The following is a 24,396-nucleotide window of genomic DNA, read 5'->3' as shown; positions in this document are numbered from 1 at the left end:
TCACGACACCGTAGGAGCGACGGCGTAGCTACGCCGTGGAGTTGACGCAGAAGCATAAAACAGCCTTTAATGGTACATTATATAAGTGGGAGAATGTTTTAAAGTGACCACAGTGCCACCAATAAGTAACACCTTCATTTCTTCCTGTCTAACACAAAGCTCAGCTCTCTTTCCACTGTAGTTGCTTGGATGCACAAGAGATGCCCTTATCGATTCCCCCATTGGCTTACACTGCTGACGAATGTCTCAAAGGCTTAATTCAAAGGGAGTTCAAAATAAGATTACTGATTTTTATCACCTGGCTGCAGACAGCAGGAGAGAGAGAAGGAAAGAGAGAGAGAGAGAGAGAGAGAGACTGACAAAACACATCAAAAATGAGCCACAGCTCAAATGACAAATCAAGCCTTGGTGGATCACAGCGTGCTCCTGGGCTGTTATAGTGAATGAGGTGAAGAGCTTTCAGGACTGTTGTAAATCATGGCAAATTGTTTAATGCCCAAAATGAGTTATTTTTGACAGCTGACACAGCATGACTTGAAGGGAAGAAAATCCGAAGGAAGAAAAACAGAGAGCAGTCGAGGTGGGAGGAAAATCCATAGACTGTTCAAAGAGCAAATTAACTCCCTGGCAAACAGAACAGTTTAGTCTAGCCTGGTCAAAATATTAACATATAAATGTAATGGCATTGTTTTATCCATTTATTCACAACCATCTCATTCATGGTTATGGAAACATCTATAGTTTATAGCCGTTTTAAAAGTGTATGGTCAGGGAGGTTTGCTAATGTCGCTTACTTATACAGTATGATGGACAAATTGGATTCACACGTAATATATACTTTGTCCTCTCGCAGGTTGCAACTTTGCGTTCAAAATTGGGTGGGGGGGGAGTTGAGATCTCCACTTTTGAGCAAAATTGAAATATTTGAGCATATCAAACACTTTATTTCCTACACTCAACAATGTGTGCCTTTTCTGCATCAATTGATGGTGATAACGCCTTTAATTATGTAAAACAAATTATTATTAGAAATTTGGGGCGGTTGCACTGGCCAGTTTTTGATTATTAAAATCAAATCTCACTCTTTCAAATGTATTTATTTATTATTTACCTTTATTTAACCAGGAAGAGACTCATTGAGATTAAAAAAGAGTGTCCTGGCCAAGACAGGCAGCAGTACAACCACACATACATACAAACACTAAATACACAAAAACACTAAAAACATAAAACAACTGAAACAGCAAATCCCTCAAAGTCAACCACAATCCTAAACACATCAGGCAAAACATCTACAGCCAGATGTGACTGCCTCCAAGTCAATCAACATCCTCTTAAAAGCGACCAATGAGACCAGCTCATTAAGTTTCATGGATTCAACTTGTTCCATGTTGAGGGAGCAGCAAACTTAAATGCCTTTTTTCCCCAGCTCAGTTCTAACCTTTGGAACAGACAGAAAGGAAAGATCCTGGGAACAAAGATTGTAAGTCCCGATACTATTTACACTGATATAGGTCAGAAGGTAGGATGGAAGGAGACCTATAATAGCCTTGGATATGAAGATATGCCAGTGTTGAAGTCTCTGTGTTGATAAAATGGCCATCCAACATGTTCATACAGTTCACAATGGTGAGTGAGGGCTTTAAAACCAGTGATGAACCTGTATAAAACATCACCATAGTCAATTATAGAGATAAAAGTGGCAGCAACCAGCCTCTTTCTAGATTCGAACGAAAGGCAGGATTTGATTCGCCGCGGTGGAGGCGGGTCTGGCAAAGCGAGACAGTGTGCCGGATGATTTCTTTTGACTTGGCGCAGTGACTTCCTGGAGTCTCCATTGGTTGCCTGTCAACCTCGTGGTGAGAGTAACTGTCGTTTTTACACTTGGGCTTTTGTACGGATTTCACAAACAATATGTAACAACTTAATTAGTGAGCTTTAGGGGTGCTGGTAGGCAGAATTTGTTACCGTCAGACAGAGCCAGGCTAGCTGTTTCCCCCTGTTTCTAGTCTTTATGCAAACTTGCTGCTGGCTGTAGCTTCATAATCCAAAATACATGCTGGTATCAATCTACTGTAGGGATTTATTATGTATACCTTTACTTTTCCTCTTGTTCCTTTTCTTTCATAAATTATATATGAATGCTAGTCTAATACAATTTGAAGCTACAGTATTGGCAGAAAGATTGGCAGCGCTGTGGAGGAAGGTCTGGCAAAGCGAGACTAGTGTGACTCCAACTACAGGACTATCAGCAACAATAAGGGAAACTACTAACCCTCCTTCCTGTCGATCCAGATGCTGCTGAGCAGATTATGTCCCTGACATATGTGCAACTGGCCTATGTATAGTACATTTAACGGCTCTGATCTCCAGTCAAGTTGGATGTCAATCATGATGCCATCTGGTGGAACCCAATACAAGGCCCGCCAACAAGGTCAAATCCAAGGGCTCAGCCTCATCCGCATCCCTCCTTTAATCTGGATCAAAATATTAGAGGCATCATGGCTGACAGCCTTTAATCATTTTGATGTGCTGTTAAAACGAGCCTCCCTCCTCATGTGCGTCACACGAGCTTCCTCTGCTGATCGCCGCTGACTGCTTTGGTACACCAGTTGTGTCTGCTTTTGCTGCCTTTCAGTCTGAGCAGGTCTGACAGATGTGGTGCACGCTGGTCAAATATTCATGCATGTCAGGATCACCTACCGTAGAAAGAGAGCTTCCCTTTCACGGTGTTCATTCCCCTGGAGTTCTCCGCCACACACTCGTACGTGCCCGCGTCCTCCTGCTGGAAATATGGGATTTCCAAGACGCCACTGGCTTTCCTCATATCCACTTTCCTGGGAAAGGGCACACCATCCACTTTCCTCCAGTTTATAGATGGTACCGGGCTGTGAGAAGCAACAAAGAGAAGTTTAACCTTCTGAATTTCACAGCTTTTCATTTTTGTCAATTGCTTTTCGAGGTTTTGACACCAAGTAGAAAAGAACCGTTATCTCTCCATTCAGTGCAAGTGCAACTCAGTTTTGTGCAGAGAATATTGTGCCATACAAACTCTAAAATTCGTTTAAGTTTTTTGATATATTATTGTTTGACAAAGAATTGAAACATACATTTACTAAAGATGTCCTCATACCTTTATTGAACATGATTTTGCAGAATTAGAGCTGAATTAAAGACAGTATAAAGATAAATACAATATATTGTGAAAAACCCAATTACTACTATTATATAGTAATTGTTATTTTATAATTTTTTTTTTTAAATCTTATTTATTATTTCTAGTATATTTCTTGTATTTTTGGTTTGTGTGTGAGTGAGTATGTGTGTATGTCCTTGGTAACTTGCTACTTGCTGCTTGTGACAGAGTAATTTCCCAATTTGGGATTAATAAAGTCCATCTATCTATCTATCTATCTATCTATCTATCTATCTATCTATCTATCTATCTATCTATCTATCTATCTATCTATCTCACATATACATTGTAATTTCCCTTGCAGGATTAATAAAGTATACATTATTATTATTATTATTATTATTATTATTATTATTATCTGGCAGACAAACATCCCTTATAAAAGCTTCAAAAGGGATCAATTTCAGCATGTCATTTTTTTTATCTACAAACATACCACCGAATATGAACTCATAATCTCTTAAATATTTGAATGTAATGTCTCAATTTTCCCTTAATCTGCAGGATTAAGGACAGGGTACTCAAATTAACTTTAAAATACTTTATTAAAAGCCTTAATATTTAATGCAAGAGCAGGCTGAGGAGCACAGGCTTTAGGGCTTTACTTTGGTCTTTTAGGGATCAACTTCATTTATTTTTTTTTTATTTAAGGACAATGCACATTTAATGAACATGTACAGCAGTACACGTAAAAGTGCCAGATTATAGCCCAAAGGCTAATTTCCATCTGTAGTCCCAATTGGCAGATATAAATTATAATAACAGGACATAAGATAAACACTATTAACATCTGCTATATAAAACAGGATAAAACAGGATGAAAAAAACAAAAATTATTAATAAATGTTAAAACAGAGGCTCAACATACATATGTTTCACTAAACTAATACGGTACGATATACGAGTAGGGGTGACCCATACGTGGTTAGTTTTAAGACAAAATATATACAGTAATAACATGTGTTATGTGAAACAAGGAAAAACAAAATAAACAAAAACCATGAACATTCCACCATGATATTCGTAAGGAAAGTTTAAGGGACTTATAAGGTGTACAACTCAGAGGTAATGTTTCCTGATGAATGTAAAGCTGCACAAATTCCTCCACAGAACTGTTCAGTAATCTAACTTTAGGCATAGTACCTACAGTAGTTCTGTACTCAGTACATTGTGTAACAAAACTTGGTATTTTAGCTGAATATTTTTACACCGCAACTTGTGCCCTTTTATTCCTTAGATGTGCAGCCTAACGTGAAACACATGAGGATTGCAGTAAAGTGGTGAAACACATGAAAAAAATATCCCGGCAGCCTTCTGGTAATATTTTTCTTATGCAAGTGAGCATGCTGAGCTTGACTAAGAGTTGGCTTACTTTCCCAGAGCGAAGCATTCCAGCTTTACAGTGGATCCTTTGGCAACATGAACAACCTCCGGAAACTGAACTTCAATCTTTGGCTCATATTCACCCATCACACCTGAAAGAGGAATGCAAATAAGCGTTGGTGCAAACAAAAAAGAAGAAAGAGTTGTATTTGTGATTTGTAACTCCAGCTAAACAACTCAGGCAAAGACAGCTAAATAAAACACTAGCTGTGTCTTTTGCTGTTGCTAGACAGCTGCTGAAAACCTTTTTCAACTACAGCCATCTTTTCTTCTTTTTTTTTTTTTTTTTTTTTTTTTACTATAAGATGAAGTGTTTTTCAACTTCCAACGCTGTGCGATCTGAGCAGCAGAAAGTCGCTCTGCTCTCAGTGCTGTGACAGAATGCTCTCCCATTGAAAATAATGAGAAAAGAAGCCAGAACACAGCTCTCCAGTGGACATGCAACACACTGATATTAAATGGGGAAAAAAACAACTTTGAGACGGTTTGAGCTTTTACATCCAGATGAGTTTCATCTTGTTGTAGTGCTAACATCTATGAACCAGAAAATGGGCCCCAAAAAAAATCCCCCTGGATACCACCACTGTGTCTGCAAAGCATCCCATTCACTGTCGGTGAAGCAGCTCTGGCGGATTAGAATATTCCTGCTGTGCACACTAAAAAAAAATCTCGGAATAAAGGAGAAGACGGGAATGTAGGCTCTCTGGTCCTCTAGATTTAATCAACACTGGAGTGTCTAAAAACACCTGCATATTTTTGTATTCCCCTTCAATTTACACTAAGGTAAAGTACATCAATGAATTTGTAACGGCTGTACTTTTCTTTCTCCTAGCTGTGCCAATTCTGAGTGCACACAGCATGGTATTTTAAACCCCTCACATCCACCAGTGTAACAATAGGTTTTCCCCCATTGCTGTAATTCAGGGCTGTGTTGCACAAATAGCTTCAGAGATGGAGGAAACAGGCCAATTTCATCTCGTTGATTTGGTGAGGCATGTGTTATCACGATGGCTCCCTGAGTGACTGTGAAAGCTAATTCCGATCCTTATCACAACTGTCTCATACAGGAATGTAACCACAGCACTATCACCCATTTTAAGCAGACAGGTGGAAGTGGACGGGTAATTGTCTCATACCATAACCTTTTGTAGGGGACACCTGTTTAATGTGCCAACCTGCACCCTCGCTACCTGAGCCACCCACCCCCGATCATGTTGTGCTGCCTCGGTGAAATAAAAGGTATAATGAAAAAGGAAAGGAAGGAAGCAGGTCAGCAAAATGCTCAGGAATTTCTTTAAAAAAAGCTCCACAAGCTGTTCACAATTATGTCTTTAATCTAACAAATAGTGAGGTAAGAAATTTCAGATTTATTCCTAATTTAAATATATGGTCTGGCTCTATGCAAATGAATGTTGTCAACTCAATTGGCAGTTCTTTAAACTGCATTTGGAATCATAAGAATGATGAAGAATGAAAGAAGACGTGTAGTAAACCTAATAAAATGTTTGTCTTATGTCAGATTCTTAGGCTATAATTTGAATATTTTCAGATTTTTTATTTATTTTTTTTAACAAAATTAGCCTCTGGTCCCCAGTGTTGTAAACTTCGGCCTATATTATTACAGCATACCTACACAAGATCATTTAAAAGTTAAATGGGGACAATATGTGATTATAAGCACAATGTTTTGTGAGATTCTGCATTATTTCCTGGATAAGCATTGTAAAAAACATTAATAGCATACTAGTGGTTATTTTCTGTGTGTGTCCAATGTCAAACAACATAACTCCTCTCGTGAAATATCCACAACTCAATAAACAATTTTTTAATGCTTTATAACACAGACTAGACTAGATTTTTTTTTTTAAAATGCCTACATTATTGCATAAACTGTTTATAAATTGGAGGATTAAAATAAAGCGTCACCACTAATACAACTAATACCATTAGTCTAATAACAAGACCTAGAAAAGCTGTTTAATAAGAGGTAGTGCTCACTCCTGGTAGTTTTTTTGTTATTGCACCAGATCAGCTATAATTAATTGGACAAAAAAAAAAGAAAATATCATACAAGACATTTGTAATAAAAATAACATTGAGCTTCATTTCTTGTGCTGCATTACATTAGATATGGTAAGTAACATTCTCCTAAAACAGAAGACTACAATTAGATTACTTGCTGGCAGTGACCTTTCCTCCGGAGTGCCTTGATAAGGCCAGCCTAAAGCATCAGATCGTCATGTTAAAGGACATGCTAAAATTAGCAGAGAAAGAGATAATTAACCTTTACATTTCATTTGTATTCTTTAAAACCAAGAACCTACTTTCAGGTACCGACAAAGCAACATTGTTTATCACGACCAGGAGGAGCGGACCAAATATCCAGCACTGCTGTACAAAATCAACCATTTGATCCCAGCACAGAATGGAGGAGCAGCATAGTTTTAGTACTAGTAGAAAAGGGTCAAAACATAGAAGGAAAACACCATCCAAAGACATGATGAAAGTGGCTAGAGGTGAGCCATGTGTGATTATCAACAGTTCAAGTTTAAAGGTCCCATGACATGGTGCTCTTTGGATGCTTTTATATAGACCTTAGTGGTCCCCTAATACTGTATTTGAAGTCTCTTTTATATAAACCTTAGTGGTCCCCTAATACTGTATCTGAAGTCTCTTTTATATAGGCCTTAGTGGTCCCCTAATACTGTATCTGAAGTCTCTTTCCCGAAATTCAGCCTTGGTGCAGAATTACAGCCACTAGGGCCAGTCCCACAATGAGCTTTCCTGTGGAGGGTGGGGGTATGGCCTTGACCAACTGCCACTTTGCTCGTTTGAAAGCCATGATGTCTCTCTCTCTCATGGGTGGACCAAATTCTCTGGGTGTGCAAAGCAGAGAAAGGGGAGGTAACCTTGCTCCTTATGACCTCAAGAACAAGACTCCAGATCAGCCCATCTGAGCTTTAATTTTCTCAAAGGCAGAGCAGGATACCCAGGGCTCGGTTTACAACTATCGCCATTTCTAGCCAATGGGGGACCATAGGCAGGCTGGGGGAACTCATATTAATGTTAAAAAACCTCATAAAGTGATACTTTCCTGCCATGGGACCTTTAAGACTGACGCAGTTGTCAATTTCCCGTCCAGCGCCTACGTCGTTTAACTAGCAAATGCACCTGCGCCCATCTTTGCGCCCATGGGCGTGCTAGTCTTACAGGGAGGTGTGTTCAGGTGCATTCTGGGCGTATTGCTATCTTGAGGCAGTGGGAAGTGATCGCACCATTGACCAACAAAAACCTGGTCTAAAGTCAATAGCGCAGCATTTCATTGTTATTTTAACAGCGAATTAGTAAAATGCACCTGTTGTTACACACACACAGGGAAGCGCAGCAGCACATAAACATGCAAAAGATTACGGTGCAAATCCTCCATCATAATAGCAATGCGCCATGGTATAAATGCGCCTGGCTTTTAAAGGGAATGGGAGATGACACTCTGATTGGTTTATTGCATGTTACGCCCAAAACACACCTATGATTAATGAAGACACTAAGTACAACCTTTTTGAACCACGCACCTGCGCCAGGCGCTTCACGCCGTGCGCTTAGATCGTTAAAATAGGGCCCGGAGACTAATAGGGGAATGTCTTTGTGGAGTGTGGTATTTTTTGTAATTCCATGTCTTATTGTATGCTCATTCATATACATAAAAAAAGTTGTATATGCACATGAAATATTACAAATTCATATTTTTGGAGAAATGAACTCAAACTGAACAGCCTGTTCTCGAGAACCATTCGTTCTAAAACCTACTTCCTGGGGAAAACTAAAGCTTTTCACCCAGGAAATGTGTGTTCCTTAGGAGTGTTTTACCATATTTTCCGCACTATAAGGTGCACCGGATTATAAGGCGCACCTTCAATGAACGGCCTATTTTAGAACTTTTTTCATATATAGGGCGTACCGGATTATAAGCCGCATAGAAAAGAAGGTACTGCAGTCAAACTTTTGACTGGGGTTGCGTTATACATCCACTAGATGGAGCTGTGCTAAAGGGAATGTCAACAAAACTTTATTAAGTGTTCTGACAACTCCGTTCACTCCCATGGTAATGTTGTTAATGTTAATGAATGTCATGCCCATATTGCATAAAAAGCTAAAAAGATAGACGGGTCTTATAGCATTTAAATCTAAGAAAGAAAATGTCGATCGTCTCAACGTGGTCCCTGACATGTTGTCATCGGCTTGTCCGCTTCCATTGGCCATATCAGCGGCAAACCTGAACGATTGGCTAATATGAGCTACCAATCGAAAGCTTAGAAGCTCGGGTATACGATGACGCCCACATCGATCATGTAGCAAGCTGGGCAGAGAAGCTAGTGGCGATAACAAGTGCGGGAATGGAAAACTGTTTTGCGTTTTTCCGTTGTGATTCGGCCAGAAACTTCAACATTGTGAGGCGAAAATACGGTAATCGTTTTCCTAATCTTAACTAGTCGTTTTGGTACCTAATCTTAACTTTCGTCACTGCAAAACTGTCATATTTTGTGGACTAAATGTAACCGTAATGTCCCCTGAAACGACCGGCAGCTCACGGTGCTTTGTACCCGGCTCAAAGTCACCTATTTTGGGGTAACTGAACCACCAACTACCGCTTTTACAAACCAGAGGTCTGGAGTCAGCGTCACAAAGCTCTGTAGCGGCTTAAACTGCTAGCAACTGACGCTCGGCGTCATGGCGCTCGTAGCCAGCGGGTGTCACATGACCACCCGGCATCACGTGACCAGCCGGCATCACGGACCTAATTTTGTAGGATATCATACATTTTGGTGTGCATACATTTTCGTACAATATCATATGGCCCCGTTCATGAGAATGAACTGAAAACTTCATAGGCAACATAGGAGTTAACATGACTTTATACCTCCAGAGGGTTAAGCTATAGCCCAGTAACAGAACTGAGTATTTGAACTGGCTATATCAAATGCAGTAGAGGGAGGGGCATCACAAATCTCCCTGTAATCAAATGTGGAGGGGCAGCTGTGGTTCAGGAGGTGGAGCAGTGATCCACTAATCACAAGGTTGGTGGGTTGATCCCTGCAGTCTTCATGTCGAAGTGTCCTTGGGCAAGATATTGAACCCCAAATTTCTCCCGATGTGCGTGAGTGTGCATGTGAATGATTATCGCTCCTAGTGGCAACTTGCATGGTAACTTCTGCCACCAGTGTGTATAAATGTGTGTTGTAAAATGCTTTAAGTGGTAAAAGTCCTCTATAAATGCAGTCCCTTTTACAAACTAATGGAGTATTGGCTGTGTGCAAATACAGATTAAATATATATGGTAACATCCCCATTTGGAAAAGGGAAATCATCTGGAAAAACATGGATTTAATTAGGCAAACTCAGTACAATTAAGAGGCAACATTTGCATTGAAATTAACGTCCCAATGACAGGATACTGTAATTAGCAGATCCTACGGAAAAACAGTGTGATATGCAGCCCAATTAACCAGAACGCACTTCTAGCCAGCACTCTTATGTGCTGTGCTTGTTAATGTTTTCATTTTAGTAGGTTAATGCAGTTAGCGTGTTCAAAACCAGGGCTCACCATCACTGCGGAGCACTAGCGGAGTGGGTGGACCCTGGACTCGGGTCTTTGTGACGGTGTTGGTCACCACACAGGTGTAGTTGCCAACATCTGAGGGCTCCACTTTGGCTATGTACAGATTCCCTGTCTCCTGTGAGATGAATCGGCGAGTATCCTGCTTCACAAATGTCGGGTACTCGTTAAAGATCCAGGAAAATACGAGATCTGTGGATAAAGAAGAAAAGAGAAATATCACTTTAAATAAGACTTGGAGATGGTCATGTGAAACAGGGTCGAGGGAACTGAGATATGTTGCTTGTGGCAGTGTTAGAGAATGATTCGTTTTATATTTTAAAAACCAAAAAAATATCAGAAAGGCAGTGTGATAAGTTTAAGACCTCCTGAGGGTGGCTAAAAATGGTGACAGAAATTGATGACGGGATCAGTGAGAGGTTGTAAACAAATGTAATTATCTGGAGTCTCTTCAAATGACCATTTTTCATGTGGATGGAGTCTGCATACTCAACCAGGGATTTGGGAGACTGTGGGGTATGTGTTGTCTTGATTAATTACAGTTTCCCAGATAGCCAACTACAATACACAACAGTGATGGTTTCTAAAAAAAGACCACAATGACAAAAAACATGTCAACACATTACAATAAGGTACGTACAGTCGTTAGAGTCATTTATGTCTATCTACACATACTATCATCATATTATTAGCTAACACAGGCACACTATATGCTCGCCAGCTAACGGGTAAACTGATACAGCGTTTTAATATGGTTAACGGCCAGCTATAACTAGTTACTTCCATCACTCAGATGACATAATATCATTTTTGTTTTCTCCAAACTTTACAAATTTGACTGGAGTTGTACAGACAAGCTGAGGGGTGTTAACACTTTTGCAAGGCACTAAATCCGTGTCACTTTCTCATTAGGGGCTGAGCCCCGCTAAATCGCCCCTGCTTGTTACTAACAGGAAGTGGGGCATCATGTTGGAAAGTACCTGTAAAAACAATCAATAAAAAACATTTTTGGAGTTTAAATGTCAACCTTTTCCCGGTGTCACATCATTGTGCTGGAGTATTTCCAAATGAACCAAACAACACATTTTGATCTTGTGAGATCCATGTACAAAATGTCTTTCTATCTGGTTCATTAGGCTTCCCGTTGGACATAATGAGATGCTTTTAAGAAAGACAACAAATGGTAAAAAAATAAATGGCCAATTATTGAGAACGTAATAAATAATTAATGAATAATGATAGTTAATATTTAATGACTAACTGTTACAGCAGATTAAATGAAGTAATTATGGGACTCCGATAACCTGGTCAATAATCCAATTTAGAATGAACAAGTGTACAAATGAAACAAATGCTCAGCAAAATATGAACAGTGCAGGTTTTTAAGAGCACAGTGTAATTGATATTGATATAAAAGGCATAAAACCCACTTTAAATCACTCCATCATTGTCACACTCACTGATACTGGTATCATAATTCAACCATAGACATCATCTCTATCATGCATGATCTCACAGCAATGTAAGAAAGGTGATGTATAAATAATTGCACAGCAACAATGGCATCTGAGAAAATCAATCTAACCTTATTTTACAATCTGGTGTCCTGCAATTTCAAGAAAAAGGCAGCAAGAGAAAGACTATTGTCACGTAATATTTTTCATAATTAATGCCTCTATTTATCTTTTAGTAGTTGTGTTGAATTAATTGCATATAGTAAATCAGTAAGGTGCATGGGTTAGGCTCGTTCATATGAGATCTTCTGACTGGAGTTATTTACAGTCAGCTAATCAAACCTGGACGTTGTGACGTAATCTGCTGCTCTGGAGTTTTGCAGCCAGCCTAAATAACATGCATACTCTATTTTCCTGACGAGCTTAATCAAACTGTCTGTTAGTGGACTAGCAATTAAACAAAACAGTCTTGGAGGAACCCTTTGCCTCACCTAGTTGCTTGGCAATTTATCACAGCATGAGCCCATGCTCCTGCTAGCTGAAAGGAGCAGGTACAGTACTCTACGGGAAGCTACGGAGGCCTCCAATCAGCCTCATTTGTGGCTTGGGCTTAAGGTTTGGGCTGCTGTGCTTGCGGAGCTGAACACAGAGTGATGGCATAGCAGAGGTCCATCGGGACAAGGGACACTTCAAGGCAGGATAAGGCATGTTGTTTGTGTTTGTTTCCTCTCCAGTGCTTTTGGTCTATGGCTGCACCTGCTCTCATTCTATGTTTAAAACCCAAATGACTACATGGCACAACATGAGCTGCAGTATGCCACAGAGAGTGCAAACATAATGAGATGTCCCACACAGCTGGCCAAACCTTCACAAAATCATCCAGGGCATTGATTTTATGGGTTACACAATGCTCCCTGGCATAAAAACAGGACATCTCCAAGACAAAATGTAGAAGAAATCCAGCTGCCCTGGAAGACAGTATTACAATCACTGCCATGGCAACAAGAAATCAGACTTATTTTATGACAGCAGCAGCACATGAGACTTTAAATATAGTCTGATGTTGCAAATATGCAACGAAATATGCAATGATATTAATGTTGATGCACTATTTGTAAAACACAACTTTACTAGTTGACTACGAGTCTGGCTTCTTTTTGGTCTGTCCAAAAAAATTGGTTGCTATTTCTAAAACATGATCCATTGTAGAGAGGTTTGCAGAAGTCCCCGAAGAGTTCTTTGTGGTTTCCCTCTAGGTTAAAGATCACTTTGCAAAGGTCACAATGAATAAAGCTGCTTCCCTCACAAAAGGAGACCGAGGAGCAGCTTCAAAGGACAGACCTCACTGAATATTCAAAGACTGAACAAGCCGTGCAAGTCAAACACACCCGTCTCCTTACACAGTTAAGATCACGGTCAGGCTGATTTGTGATAATGTAAAGCTAGAGCACGAAGACAAAGATGATGGGCAGTAATCTCAAAGTATGTCTATTGTCCTTTATGACAGCCCAGTAAGGAAAATACTATCAATTTGGGGCCCCTGTGGATGAACGCACATACAGGTATGTGTGTATACTCTGAGTCGAAATGTTACTCTGCAGTGTGAACAGGTAGTTTCATGAATTTAAATGAAATACAAATCATTTTGAATTAAAATATTATGTATATATTTATCCATTAACATGTATTTAGTAGAGGCTAATCCGACAATGGGCAAAGAGGTGTAGCCTGGGTGGAGCTGAGGTAGGCTGAATTAAGCCTGGTTGCTGAGATAGACACTTGTGATGGCACACACCTCTCACTAAAAGCATCCACGCTCTTAATTATGCATAACTTTAAGCCTTAGTATTATTTAAACTGGTGATTTATTTAGTTTTTAAATCTCCCCCAGTACAGTTGTCATGAAGGGGGGAATTAGCTATAGAGCCCAAAACTGTTGTTTTGTACAAATTGGACATTTTAACATTGGGGTCTATGCGGATTGACTCAGTTTTCAAGCCAGCTCAAGCGGCCATTCGAGGAACTGCAGGCACTTCTGCATTGGCTTAATTGTTTCAGACCCGGGGATAGCCACTTGGTAAATACCTACATCTTTGAAAACTTTGCACCCACAGTTTGTAACGTAGGCTTTTTGTTAAAAAAATATCCCAAACCAAGCCAAATGATTCCTGATCCCATCATTTGGGCTATTTTTTACACTCTTTACAAAGCTCCTCCAGAGCCGCAGAGGACATTATATGACTGATATACAGGCTGAGTAGTGCTCTCCATAACACTTTGATTTCAGTATGCACTTATTTTTTCTCGTATCTAATTATCACTGTGTACATGTGTCCATTACCTCACTGTTGCCATATATACGTTATTGTTACGGCCTCCATTTAAACAGTACAGTGAAACAAATAAATCTGATGGCTTCATCTAATAAAGACATCCATTAGAGAGTGTATGCAGGATGAACGATGCCATTCAAAGCTTCAGTTCAAATTGACAATGGCAATGAAAAGCTGAGCATGTGCACTGCATCTTCCGCTAACAGTTGATTTGAGGTAGATAAACCAAATGTATCAGATGACAACTGAACAAAGTCACTGTAAAGTGGAGCAATTGCGGTAAATGATTGCAACTCCTTCAGCTGGCAGGCCTCATGTATCTGTTACACTTAGTGACGTCAGCCAGCAGTTGAAACCAGCCATGTCTTTCTTTTTCTTTCTTGTAATGTGATTAATTCCTAGACAGTACAGGCCCTGGCCTGTTTCTCGTCCTCCTGCCACAGCCCCAGAGAAAAGCCAGCCACTGGCACTGCCCCTACTGCTAAAAGCAATACATATTTGGGCACATGCGATACCTAAGAAGAACAACAACAAATAATTTTTTTGCCAAACAAACAGAGCAACCATCTGTCAATACAAAAGGACGTGCAGTTTAACGGTTACATCAGGATGCTTTGGCATCATACAGCAACATAATATTAGCATCAACTGCATCATCATTTGAGATTAATAATACATGTAAGAGCACACTGTGACAACAATATGCATTTTTAATCACCCAATTACAAAGCAGTGGGAGGTTTACATGCTGCGAAATGCCCAAATTTACAACAAACGGTTCACACTTGTCCTTTCCCAGGCTGAATAATTCTCTGATTACAGGCGCCAGTAGCGTGGTATTACATTCATGAGTGGGATGGGTTGCTGGGTCGTGTCAAACAGGGTAAAATACGCTGATCTGGTAGAACATGAACTACTTATTTTCTAAAATCCTCCAAGAGCCATAGAAAGGAGTGCAGCATTACAGTGAGCCATAGAGAGGCCAAACAACACGGTCACAGACTCCACATAAGGAAAGTTCCAAAGTCAACTGAGAAAACAAACTCACAATTTGGTCCTATTAGACTCTACACATTCACTGAGAGCATCTTTGAAAGGCTGCCGTCTTCACACAGAGACAGACAAACAGAAAAAGAAACTCCAAAAACGCCTCCTCAGTCGAAATACTGTCATCCTGCATTGTGTTACTGAGTGCAGTACTACCATATTTGCTCCGGGCTCCAAGAATTCTCTGTTCCACTGTTTCCTTTACAGGAACAGACAGGATGCACATGCTCTCTGTTCTCAAAGCCTCGGGTGGGAGCAAAAACAGGGACAACATAGGCACACACACACACACACACACACTCTAGAAGGATCTACTTTTAGTGGAGATGCACACAAGTGATTTCAGTCTTGAGTGCCTCTTAAAGGTATTTCCCCATTAGAAAATAGAGGTCAGCAGCATTAGGTCCATGACTAAACACAGTTACCGTGTAGTACAAAGAGCGCGGCTCGGTCACACTGACAGCCCATTAATGCGGTTGGCTTTTGAAAAAGACAGAAACTGACAGCCGCTCAGCTACTCTTGCTGCCTATGATCCACAGTGAGAGACTGGAGAGGAACTGGACTGCAAATTTGGGAGAAACACACATTTTGGAGGTGTCATAGTTACTAAGAAAATACCACTTGTATTGTAACCGGGTTGAGCTAATCCATTCCCCTTCCTTGGACTCTGCAGATAGTGATTACCATATATTGCTGGCATGCTCTGACATTGGCCTGTTGGTCAGTTGAAGAGTGAGTTCATGAATGCCGCGTGGAGGCAGCATCCCGCTCTGCCTTTGTGCTCAGATCTGGACTGGCAGGGTGTGTCATGCCTGATCTGCACTCAGGCTCTTCTTCCTGTCTCTGCACTGCTGACTGAAAGAGCAGGTAGGATCACTGACGATGTTGGTCACATCAGAAGACATACATTAGAAACCACCAACCAACTCTTGCTACATTTAGGGGTGGATATCATTCCTACCGGTACCGATACCAATACCGTTACCTTGATACCGGCTCCTAAACAATACTTTTTTCAATCCCAATTTCATAAAACTAAAAGAAATTACAACATTAAACATTACGGCACAAATGTTTTTATTTATTTTTCAGCTCGTACTACGTGAGCCCAGTCTCTGAGTGTAACGTAGAGTTTTCCCCGCGTGTCTCTACGACGTGTAACGTTAGACAGCCAATCACAAACATTATCAGATATTAGTAGAAGCATGCTTCATGCTTATTGGCTCACCGACGCTGATGAGATTTACTCCTTATTATTGAGGTATTGAAATTGGGTGTTGAATGACGAGGCATTTTTCGATACCCAATACTTTATAGGTAAATCGGTCGGTGCCTAAAAAGTATTGAATTTGGTACCCAGCCCTAGCTACATTGACTGATAAGTGTTTTGGAGGCCAATACCTCTTCTATTTTTAGATTCAAGTTGCTGATCACTTTGCCTTAACAGTTGATGGATGTGATCAGACAGTTTATGCAAATTATAATGTTTTGGTTTGTGTGTAGAATTAAAAAAATGTCTGACCCACTTCCAACCTCATAGACATACAGACATACTGTATAGACAGACTGCACCAATTGTTGTCTGGAGTGTCTCATTTTTCTATAAAACAACAAACAAAAATGTATGTCATCAATATACACTGAACAAAATGTTACCTTGACTTAACAACAACAATGGAGGTAATAATTCCCACTAAATGTTTTTTTTTGTGGAATCAACAAAAGTCCTCCACCAAATTAGTTATATCAAAATAAGACTTAATCTTAAAATCTTAAATCTTAGACTATGAGAATAAATACAATCATTTTAGACTGTTGGAATTACACACTATACATTTAATGGGCATTTGTATACTTTTAGATGTCAAAATCCAGAACAAAATTCTACACCTGTATTAAAGACCTTATAATGGTTATTTAAGGGATTGTATAGGCTGGCTGGTCAAGTGAGTCACATGTGTACTCTAAACTTACAATTGACTGTTTATGGGATTGGTGGATGGGTCTTGGGGAAAAAAAGGAACATTTGTTTTAGAAATTCCACATTTCCTCGAGTGTAGGTCACTGTTTTGCTATTCTTGGCCATTGCTGAATAAATAAAGGATAAAACCTGTAGTTGCATACGTGACTCTGTGCATGTACATGTGATGCCTAGAATGTGAGTGCCAGTGAGTAGCAGAAAAGGTTTATTCATCTTGGGCTTTGTCATCCTCACATTACCATGTGATATTGTAAGTGTGGTACTGTAGGTGATGCTGTAAATCAAGGATATATTTGAGATACATCATGATGTCTTCATTGTCATGTTGGTGACGTAATATGATTTCAATGAAATACATCAAATTAACACTGAATCTTGAGGATAAAAAAGAGGAGCATATTGAAATCTTGCAACAGTATTATGAAAAAATTGCCTTATATATAAAAATGGAATCACCAATGATCAAAGAAATAAGTAAAAGTTAATTACTTTAACGTTTAATGTCTGGTGGCAAATGTAACTTACTTCAAAATAGAATAGAAAGAATACAACAAAGAGACATGCCTCTGAGAAATCTAAATGTTATGACTATAACTTCAGTTCCCTTAAGAACAGGAACGAGATTGCAACATACGGTTTGATGCCGCTTTAGCACAGGCTCTGGCTTGCATCATTCTTTCAACAGGTAACACTGAGCACACTGGGAAGTATGGGACAACATCAATCCTCAATGGTCCTGCACTCATGAGACAGCCGGTTACAGTGATACAGCTAATGTTCTGCTGCAGGTCAAGCCAATAACCTTATATTACCAAGAGGGAAAATATACTTTTACTAAGAGCCACAATAAACATATCCAATGCCATTATGTTTTTAGAGAGAGTAATCCTCCAATTTTGGATTTAGGATCAAAATCCCTGCATCAAAACCAGATATATTGTCTTCTTTATACAACATATTCTTTATCCTTGCCAAAACCTGGTACCCACATTACATCAGAGCTGCTGTAGCCTCGAAAACTAGCCTTGAGCATTCAGAAACGCCTCCAATTAACCATATATGGTAACAACACATCCCTTTATCAACCACACAAATGTGTTTTTTCCTTCACGGCAATAATGCCAAAGAGAGCAAAGAAGAGGAACTTCTCAAACACAGAAATGGAGCCACTGGTAGGTGAGGTTGAATCCAACCAACAAATATTGTTTGATTCAAACAAATGAAAATATGCTGCATGGGAGAAGTTCAACAATGCGGTTAATTCCACTGGGTCTGAGGATAGAACTCTCCCAGAAAAAAATAAGACATGGTTTGAATTTAAAGTATTGGCCAAAAAAATGTGTTACACCAGAGCCCATTGTCTGCCAAGTCTTCCAAAAACACAAGCTAAGCCATTGCACTTTATTTCAAACATTTGTCACAGCTGTCTTTTATAGGGTTTGACACCAATTATGCAACTTGTCAGTGTAAAACTAGACAGATGACTAATAGAGTGTTTTCTAATTAAAGGAAACACAGGACATTTGTCGATTGCTTAATGCGTACTGTAGCACTCTTGTATGCTTTTTATTTGTAGCATCACTATTGTACCTAGATTCTGTTATTAAGCATGGACAGAGCCTTGCTCATATTTACACACATTTCTAAGTGAAAGCACACGTTGGTAAATTCCACACTTTGTGTGGCAGTGTTCTTATACATTACGTGCACACACATCTGTGCGTACGCACGGTTGATAAATGAGGCCCCAGAGGATATCCAGCATCCACAATTTAAGTAAACCTACTTGGTTCAGTGCAAAGCTCACACAGTCTGAGAGTATAGGGAACAATGCCACTAATTGAGCTGAACTCTTTGCACCAGTAGATGCAGCCATACAGCTTTACAGGCTAGCCAGCAATAAGGTGTTATGGATTCAACTTAAAATTGTGGTCCAGTTCTCTGCTAAGCAAGCTAGGTGCTGTGGACATAGCTGTCATGTTTTTTCGACAATTGTTATTTTCCCCTTTGCACAGCAGGTGACAGCGCATTTCTTCTGGGATGATAATCCCCACGGGCACTGAGGGATTTGTGTTTACGCAGTGGCAATAGGGAGCCTGAGGACATGACGTGTGACTGCAGCCCAGCAGAGAGGATGGAGGTGTTTACACAGTTTTGACCCGTAAAAATAAGAAAAAAAGAAACAGAAACGTCTCAATTTAGTTCTTTCTACGTACTGTACACCGCGCTCCACAACCTTTGCTGTCCCTTTCCTTTGGACTGTCACACCCCACACACATACAAATGCAACAATAACGACAGCTATGTGTACTGTAAACTTTAAGGAGCTTTAAGAGAGATTTAGAAAGCATGTCACTCAGACATGTCTTCTGGGAAATGTGCGCGCAGTGCACTCAGACTCATCGGTGATCTTTTCATACGTGATTAGAAACTCCAATCAAGTCAGAGTGTCATTGCCTGAAAAACACACTATCCTATTTCATGCTGCTGTCATGTTGGCTGCTTGTCATTGACATTTCTCTGTAAGGTAACTGAGCAACATGACGTCAAAACTATAAGGGTTTGGAGAAAAAGGCTCTGTGACTTCGGCATGGCAGTGTGTGACAGTGACATGTGATATAATTCCAGAGAGCTAAAGTCCCCAGACAGATGAAGAGGGAGAAATATGACTGGATGTGGGATTGTGAAAGGAGATTACTTATGGAGATTGTGAAATGTGTCGTCTGCTAATCAGATTAAGAGCAGAATAATCCCCGATGAAAAAAAAAAAGAGAGAGAAACTAAACTAAATATGAGTAATACAGTACAGTATTATCAACAAATACCACTGGAGTAAACAAGTCCTTCCTCATAGTGTATGGAGAGGTTTGTGATGTTACCTTCATCTCACAGTGACTTCACAAGGATCTCTTACATTTTGTATTTGACGTTAAAAGTCACATTTGCAGGAAATTGAAGTGGTTTGAATACTAGGTGGCTGACAACACAAATCAATGTTGCCTTCTTCTCTTTTTTAAAAATGATGATTTATTTTGTGTTTTTTATTTCCACATTATGTTTAAGAATTAGAAAAGGGTAGATAACAACAAAACAAATTCACATTTCTTACACAATGAACTCTCAGAATAATAGAAAACAAATTTGTGAAGATACCACATCTTTGACTTTTATCGTGAACTTGATAAACTTGAGCACTCAAAGGCACCAACAGTACCAATATCAAGATTTGCACCACTTCTGTTAAACATGCCTATTTAATAATCCAATACTTTTAAAATAAATGTTTACGTGACCATTCTGACCATTTTCCAGTAAACAACTGAATAAAAGCCATGCAGGTCAGACCAGAAAGTGTCACAGCCATCTTAAATATCAGTTCAAGAAGCTTGTTGACATAGGTACTTCTCGCAGGACTAGTTGGCAGAACCGGGGCATGGGTTGTGCCAACTGTGCAACCGCACAGGGCCTCGCGCCTGCCTGGTTTGAAATTATGCAGTTTTCTTTTGACTTTTATATAAAATATTTGTTTTAATGCATGTTCTTGATGCGATCTAAAATGAAATTCCGGTTTGTCAAAAAAATCTAAAATATATTTTTTTCATTTATGATGTTACGCATTTACCATGGTTATGTTAGCTTACACTGCTTAGAGTGCAAGCTAGGAAGATGGAGACGGGAGAAACTGTCAGCTACACGAGAGCGCGACCGATTTCTTGTGCATTCTGGTGTATGTCAATGGGGAGGGCCTCGCACGTTAAGTTTGCACAGCGGTAGCTGTTGTCATTTACAACTCCTCTCCAAGATAGTAAGATTAGCTACATATGTTTATACAGAGGAGGTTAAATAGTAGATGCTGCAACACAAGCTAATCAGTATATGATATCTTCATCCGTGTTGGACTCTTTGGCTCTCCATTCCTTAAAGGTGTCTCAATGAGTATGAAAATGATGTGGATCATATGCTATGGTATTTGTAGTCACCAAATCTAAACCCAGTTCAACACCTCACCCCCGCTTGAGCCCCCCTAAAAAGGGTCTAAAATCACCACTGCCCACCGTAAAGTAAGAGGGAACTGTGTTGTTTTTTCCTTTAATGTATGGTTTGGTAAATAATTTGTATAATGTCTTTATTTGTTAATGTATACTGTGGATACAGCACAGTGACACACATAGCCTCAAGATACTCATGCACTCGAACACTGAACACACTCATGCACGGGTAGTTATGTAGCAGATGTCCACGCTGCATACAGCGGGCAGGACAGCTGTCTGCCATGCATAATGTGTCCTTTGAGAGCCCCCTGTGGCAGGTGGAGACCCTCCAGAGCCTTCTGCATACACCGAGGGTCCCACCGCTATGGGAAGGGACATAAACATATAGTGCTTAATAGGGATTTGCAGAGGTTTTCCTCAAAGTGCCACCCACATGTAGAATTTAATTAAAATGAAATGAGGTCCTCTAGAGGTAGGTAAGGGGGCCTGGCAGTCATTATTGTCTTGTTATTGGCTGTCAGGCTGCTGATGCCACACTGAGATACATATCCTCCATGTCAGAGGAAAGTTGTGAAATGGGATTGCAGATCCTCCAAGTCTAAGCATGCAATTGAGCACTACAAGCACTGAATATATATCATCATCTTTTTCAGATTTTATGTTCTCATCTATAGTTAGGTATTCAGGGTTTGGGGCAGGGTTGCTATGCTTTATTATGCCTGCTCAAAGCAACCCGATGCAAGATAAAACATGACATTGTCTCTATTCAGAAGCAGGGAAAATGTCTCATGAATAGGACCTTATAATGATGGTCACCAATATAGGACCGTGCCATCTACAGAAAAAAACTCACCAACACAAACTTTCAAATTTATTTTTGATCACTTGTAAATTGTCAGGACATGAAAGCCTTCTCCCCAGCTCAAATACGCCCCAACATTCAAGAAGAATACATTCCATGAAAATAAAAACGTATTCCATTATCACCATCTATTTTCATCCCCTGTTGGGCTTCTGGTAGATGTTTGTATTTCCTCACATCCTGGTGCATTCTCTCATATCATGGTGTTGTAGTTGGCCCATTCCTCATTAGTTTCAGCGAATTTATGTGAAAACATACACCATTGCCTTCCTGTTGACAGGCCAAACAGATTTACAATAAACTAATAAAACTACTCAGATTGATGACTGAGCTGCTTCCCGAATCCTTGCCTCTAGTGAAGCCTGAAAGAACCTTTTTACTGAGGCACCACAGCCTGTAACTACTGTCCAATGTTTCAAATTGCTTTTGATAATAAAAGCTGTGGAGTTCATCATACGTGAGTGTGTGTGAGTGTGTGTGGGGTAATAAAGAAACTGTCTTATCATAATTAAAATATAACTACACAAATCAAGACAAAAGGAGCATCTGCATGATGCTCATGCCATTTCTAAAATTTGCCACTAAAAACAAATTAATAAATACAAACTCATCTGTCAAATTTCAAACAAACACTACATGCAGATGAAACAAATATGATCAGGTAGGTTGACTAATCACCAGTGATATGACAGCAACATCTACTTACAGGCTGGCAATTTGCTAACTGATTTGCTGACAGAACTTTCTGGGCAAACGAATATCCTAACCTAAATTTCAAGGCAATCACTTTGGTTTCAGCACGACGTGGAAGAAACAAATCTATGTTGCCAGTTCACCGGCAGTGTTCCCTGCTACAAGCAGAGGCAAGTGCCATTTTAGATGTAAAAACAACCTATCAGGTCAACAAAGAAAACAAGTACTGGCAAAACACTTAGGTCTTTGCCTGCAGATTGATTGCTTTTCATTGTTGCCAGTTTGAATACTCTGATGCTTCGACCAGAAGCTTGTGTGTGTGTGTGTGTGTGTGTGTGTGTGTGTGTGTGTGTGTGTGTGTGTGTGTGTGTGTGTGTGTGTGTGTGCGTGCGTGCGTGTGTGTGTGTTTCGTGCCAACAGCCTGTGTGGGGAAGCCTATTGAATCTTAATTTGGTGTCTGTTGTCTTCTATTTCATTCTCTCTGGTGAGTAAATGGATAAATGTAACTGGAGCTGAATATGTTGTTGTTGTGTGCAGATATACAGTATGTAACAGTATTTTTACAGTATGGTGATTTTGGTGAAGGTTGCTCTGCATGCCAGATTCTTATTAAAGAAAACACGCTTAAACATATTTCAAAGCAACATTTTAAACATTTCATGTCAGTGCTTTGGGGCAAGATGAGCCTGTGTAAATTGAAGACACATCAAATCACTGTTTACCGCACCTGCTTAATGCAAGAAGGACAACAACCAAGTGACTAGTTAGTTTATCCAGCTGAATGACGGTGATAGTTGCTTCTATTACAGCTGAGATATGTAACTCACTAAAATGGACTTCTAATTGACAACTTGTATTAGCTCTCTATAGTTGTGAGGAGACAAGTGTCTTAAGGGGGCTTTTCATGTGCCTGAAGATGTGAATTATTTCCCCATCGGTCTTAAAGAGCAAACCTTAATTGGATTACTTCAGCACAAATTGGCAGATATGAAAAGAGTCAGCAAAGCAACTGTTCACAGTGTGGAGAACAATCAAATACAAGCGTTTCAGCGGAACTATATGCAAATAAATCTCAAATTCCAGATTGCCAGAGAGCTTGCCAAGCTTTCACCAGGTAAAACCTACAAAGGATACAAGCCCCAAACAATTACAATCAATTCCAGGCAAGCAGCATTTTTGCCACAGTGGACCAGTGCATGAATCAGTGATATCTGTTAGGTGGCTGTCACTTGGGGGACAGTAATCCAAGCAGCTGTTGCATTTAGAAGTTCCAGTAAGAAAAGAGAAGATGCTACAAAAGGAAACATCTGCTGCAATTAGAGAGACAATGGGCCCTATTTTAACGATCTAAGCACACGGCGTGAAGCGCCTGGCGCAGTTGTGTTTAGGGCGTCTCCAAATCCACTTTTGCTAGTTTTTCGGCGGAAAAGAAGGTCCGTTCTCCGGGCGCATGGTTCAAAAGGGTTGTACTTAGTGTCTTCATTAATCATAGGTGTGTTTTGGGCATAACATGCAATAAACCAATCAGTGTCATCTCCCATTCCCTTTAAAAGCCAGGCGCGTTTGGACCTTGGCGCATTGCTATTATGATGGCGGATTTGCACCGTAATATTTGTATTTGTAATCTTTTACATGTTTGTGTGATGCTGCGCTTCCCTGTGTGTGTATAACAAGCATAGTGTGCGCGCTTTGCACAAGCCTAGGTGCATTTTACTAATGTGCTGTTAAAATAACAATGAAATGCTGCGTTATTGACTTTAGACCAGATTTTTGTTGGTCAATGGCACGTTAAGATAGCAATACGCCAAGAATTCACCTGCACACACCTCTTTGTAAGACC

At 39.9% G+C, this 24,396-nt stretch overlaps 1 protein-coding gene across 1 annotated transcript in view; it reads right to left on the bottom strand.

Annotated features, from left to right (window-relative positions):
- The window catches only part of cntn4 (contactin 4), a 168,192-nt gene that overhangs the window by 52,406 nt on the left and 91,390 nt on the right, over positions 1 to 24,396 (bottom strand). Inside the window, 3 exon segments of the mRNA XM_028576693.1 lie at positions 2,704 to 2,888; positions 4,569 to 4,671; positions 10,182 to 10,385. Coding sequence (XP_028432494.1) covers positions 2,704 to 2,888; positions 4,569 to 4,671; positions 10,182 to 10,385 — 492 coding nt within the window.

Source organism: Perca flavescens, chromosome 4 (genome assembly GCF_004354835.1).
Source record: "Perca flavescens isolate YP-PL-M2 chromosome 4, PFLA_1.0, whole genome shotgun sequence".
NCBI classification, from domain to species: domain Eukaryota; kingdom Metazoa; phylum Chordata; class Actinopteri; order Perciformes; family Percidae; genus Perca; species Perca flavescens.
The sequence above is the reverse complement of the archived record's forward strand: the minus strand, read 5'-3'. Positions and strand labels throughout refer to the sequence as shown.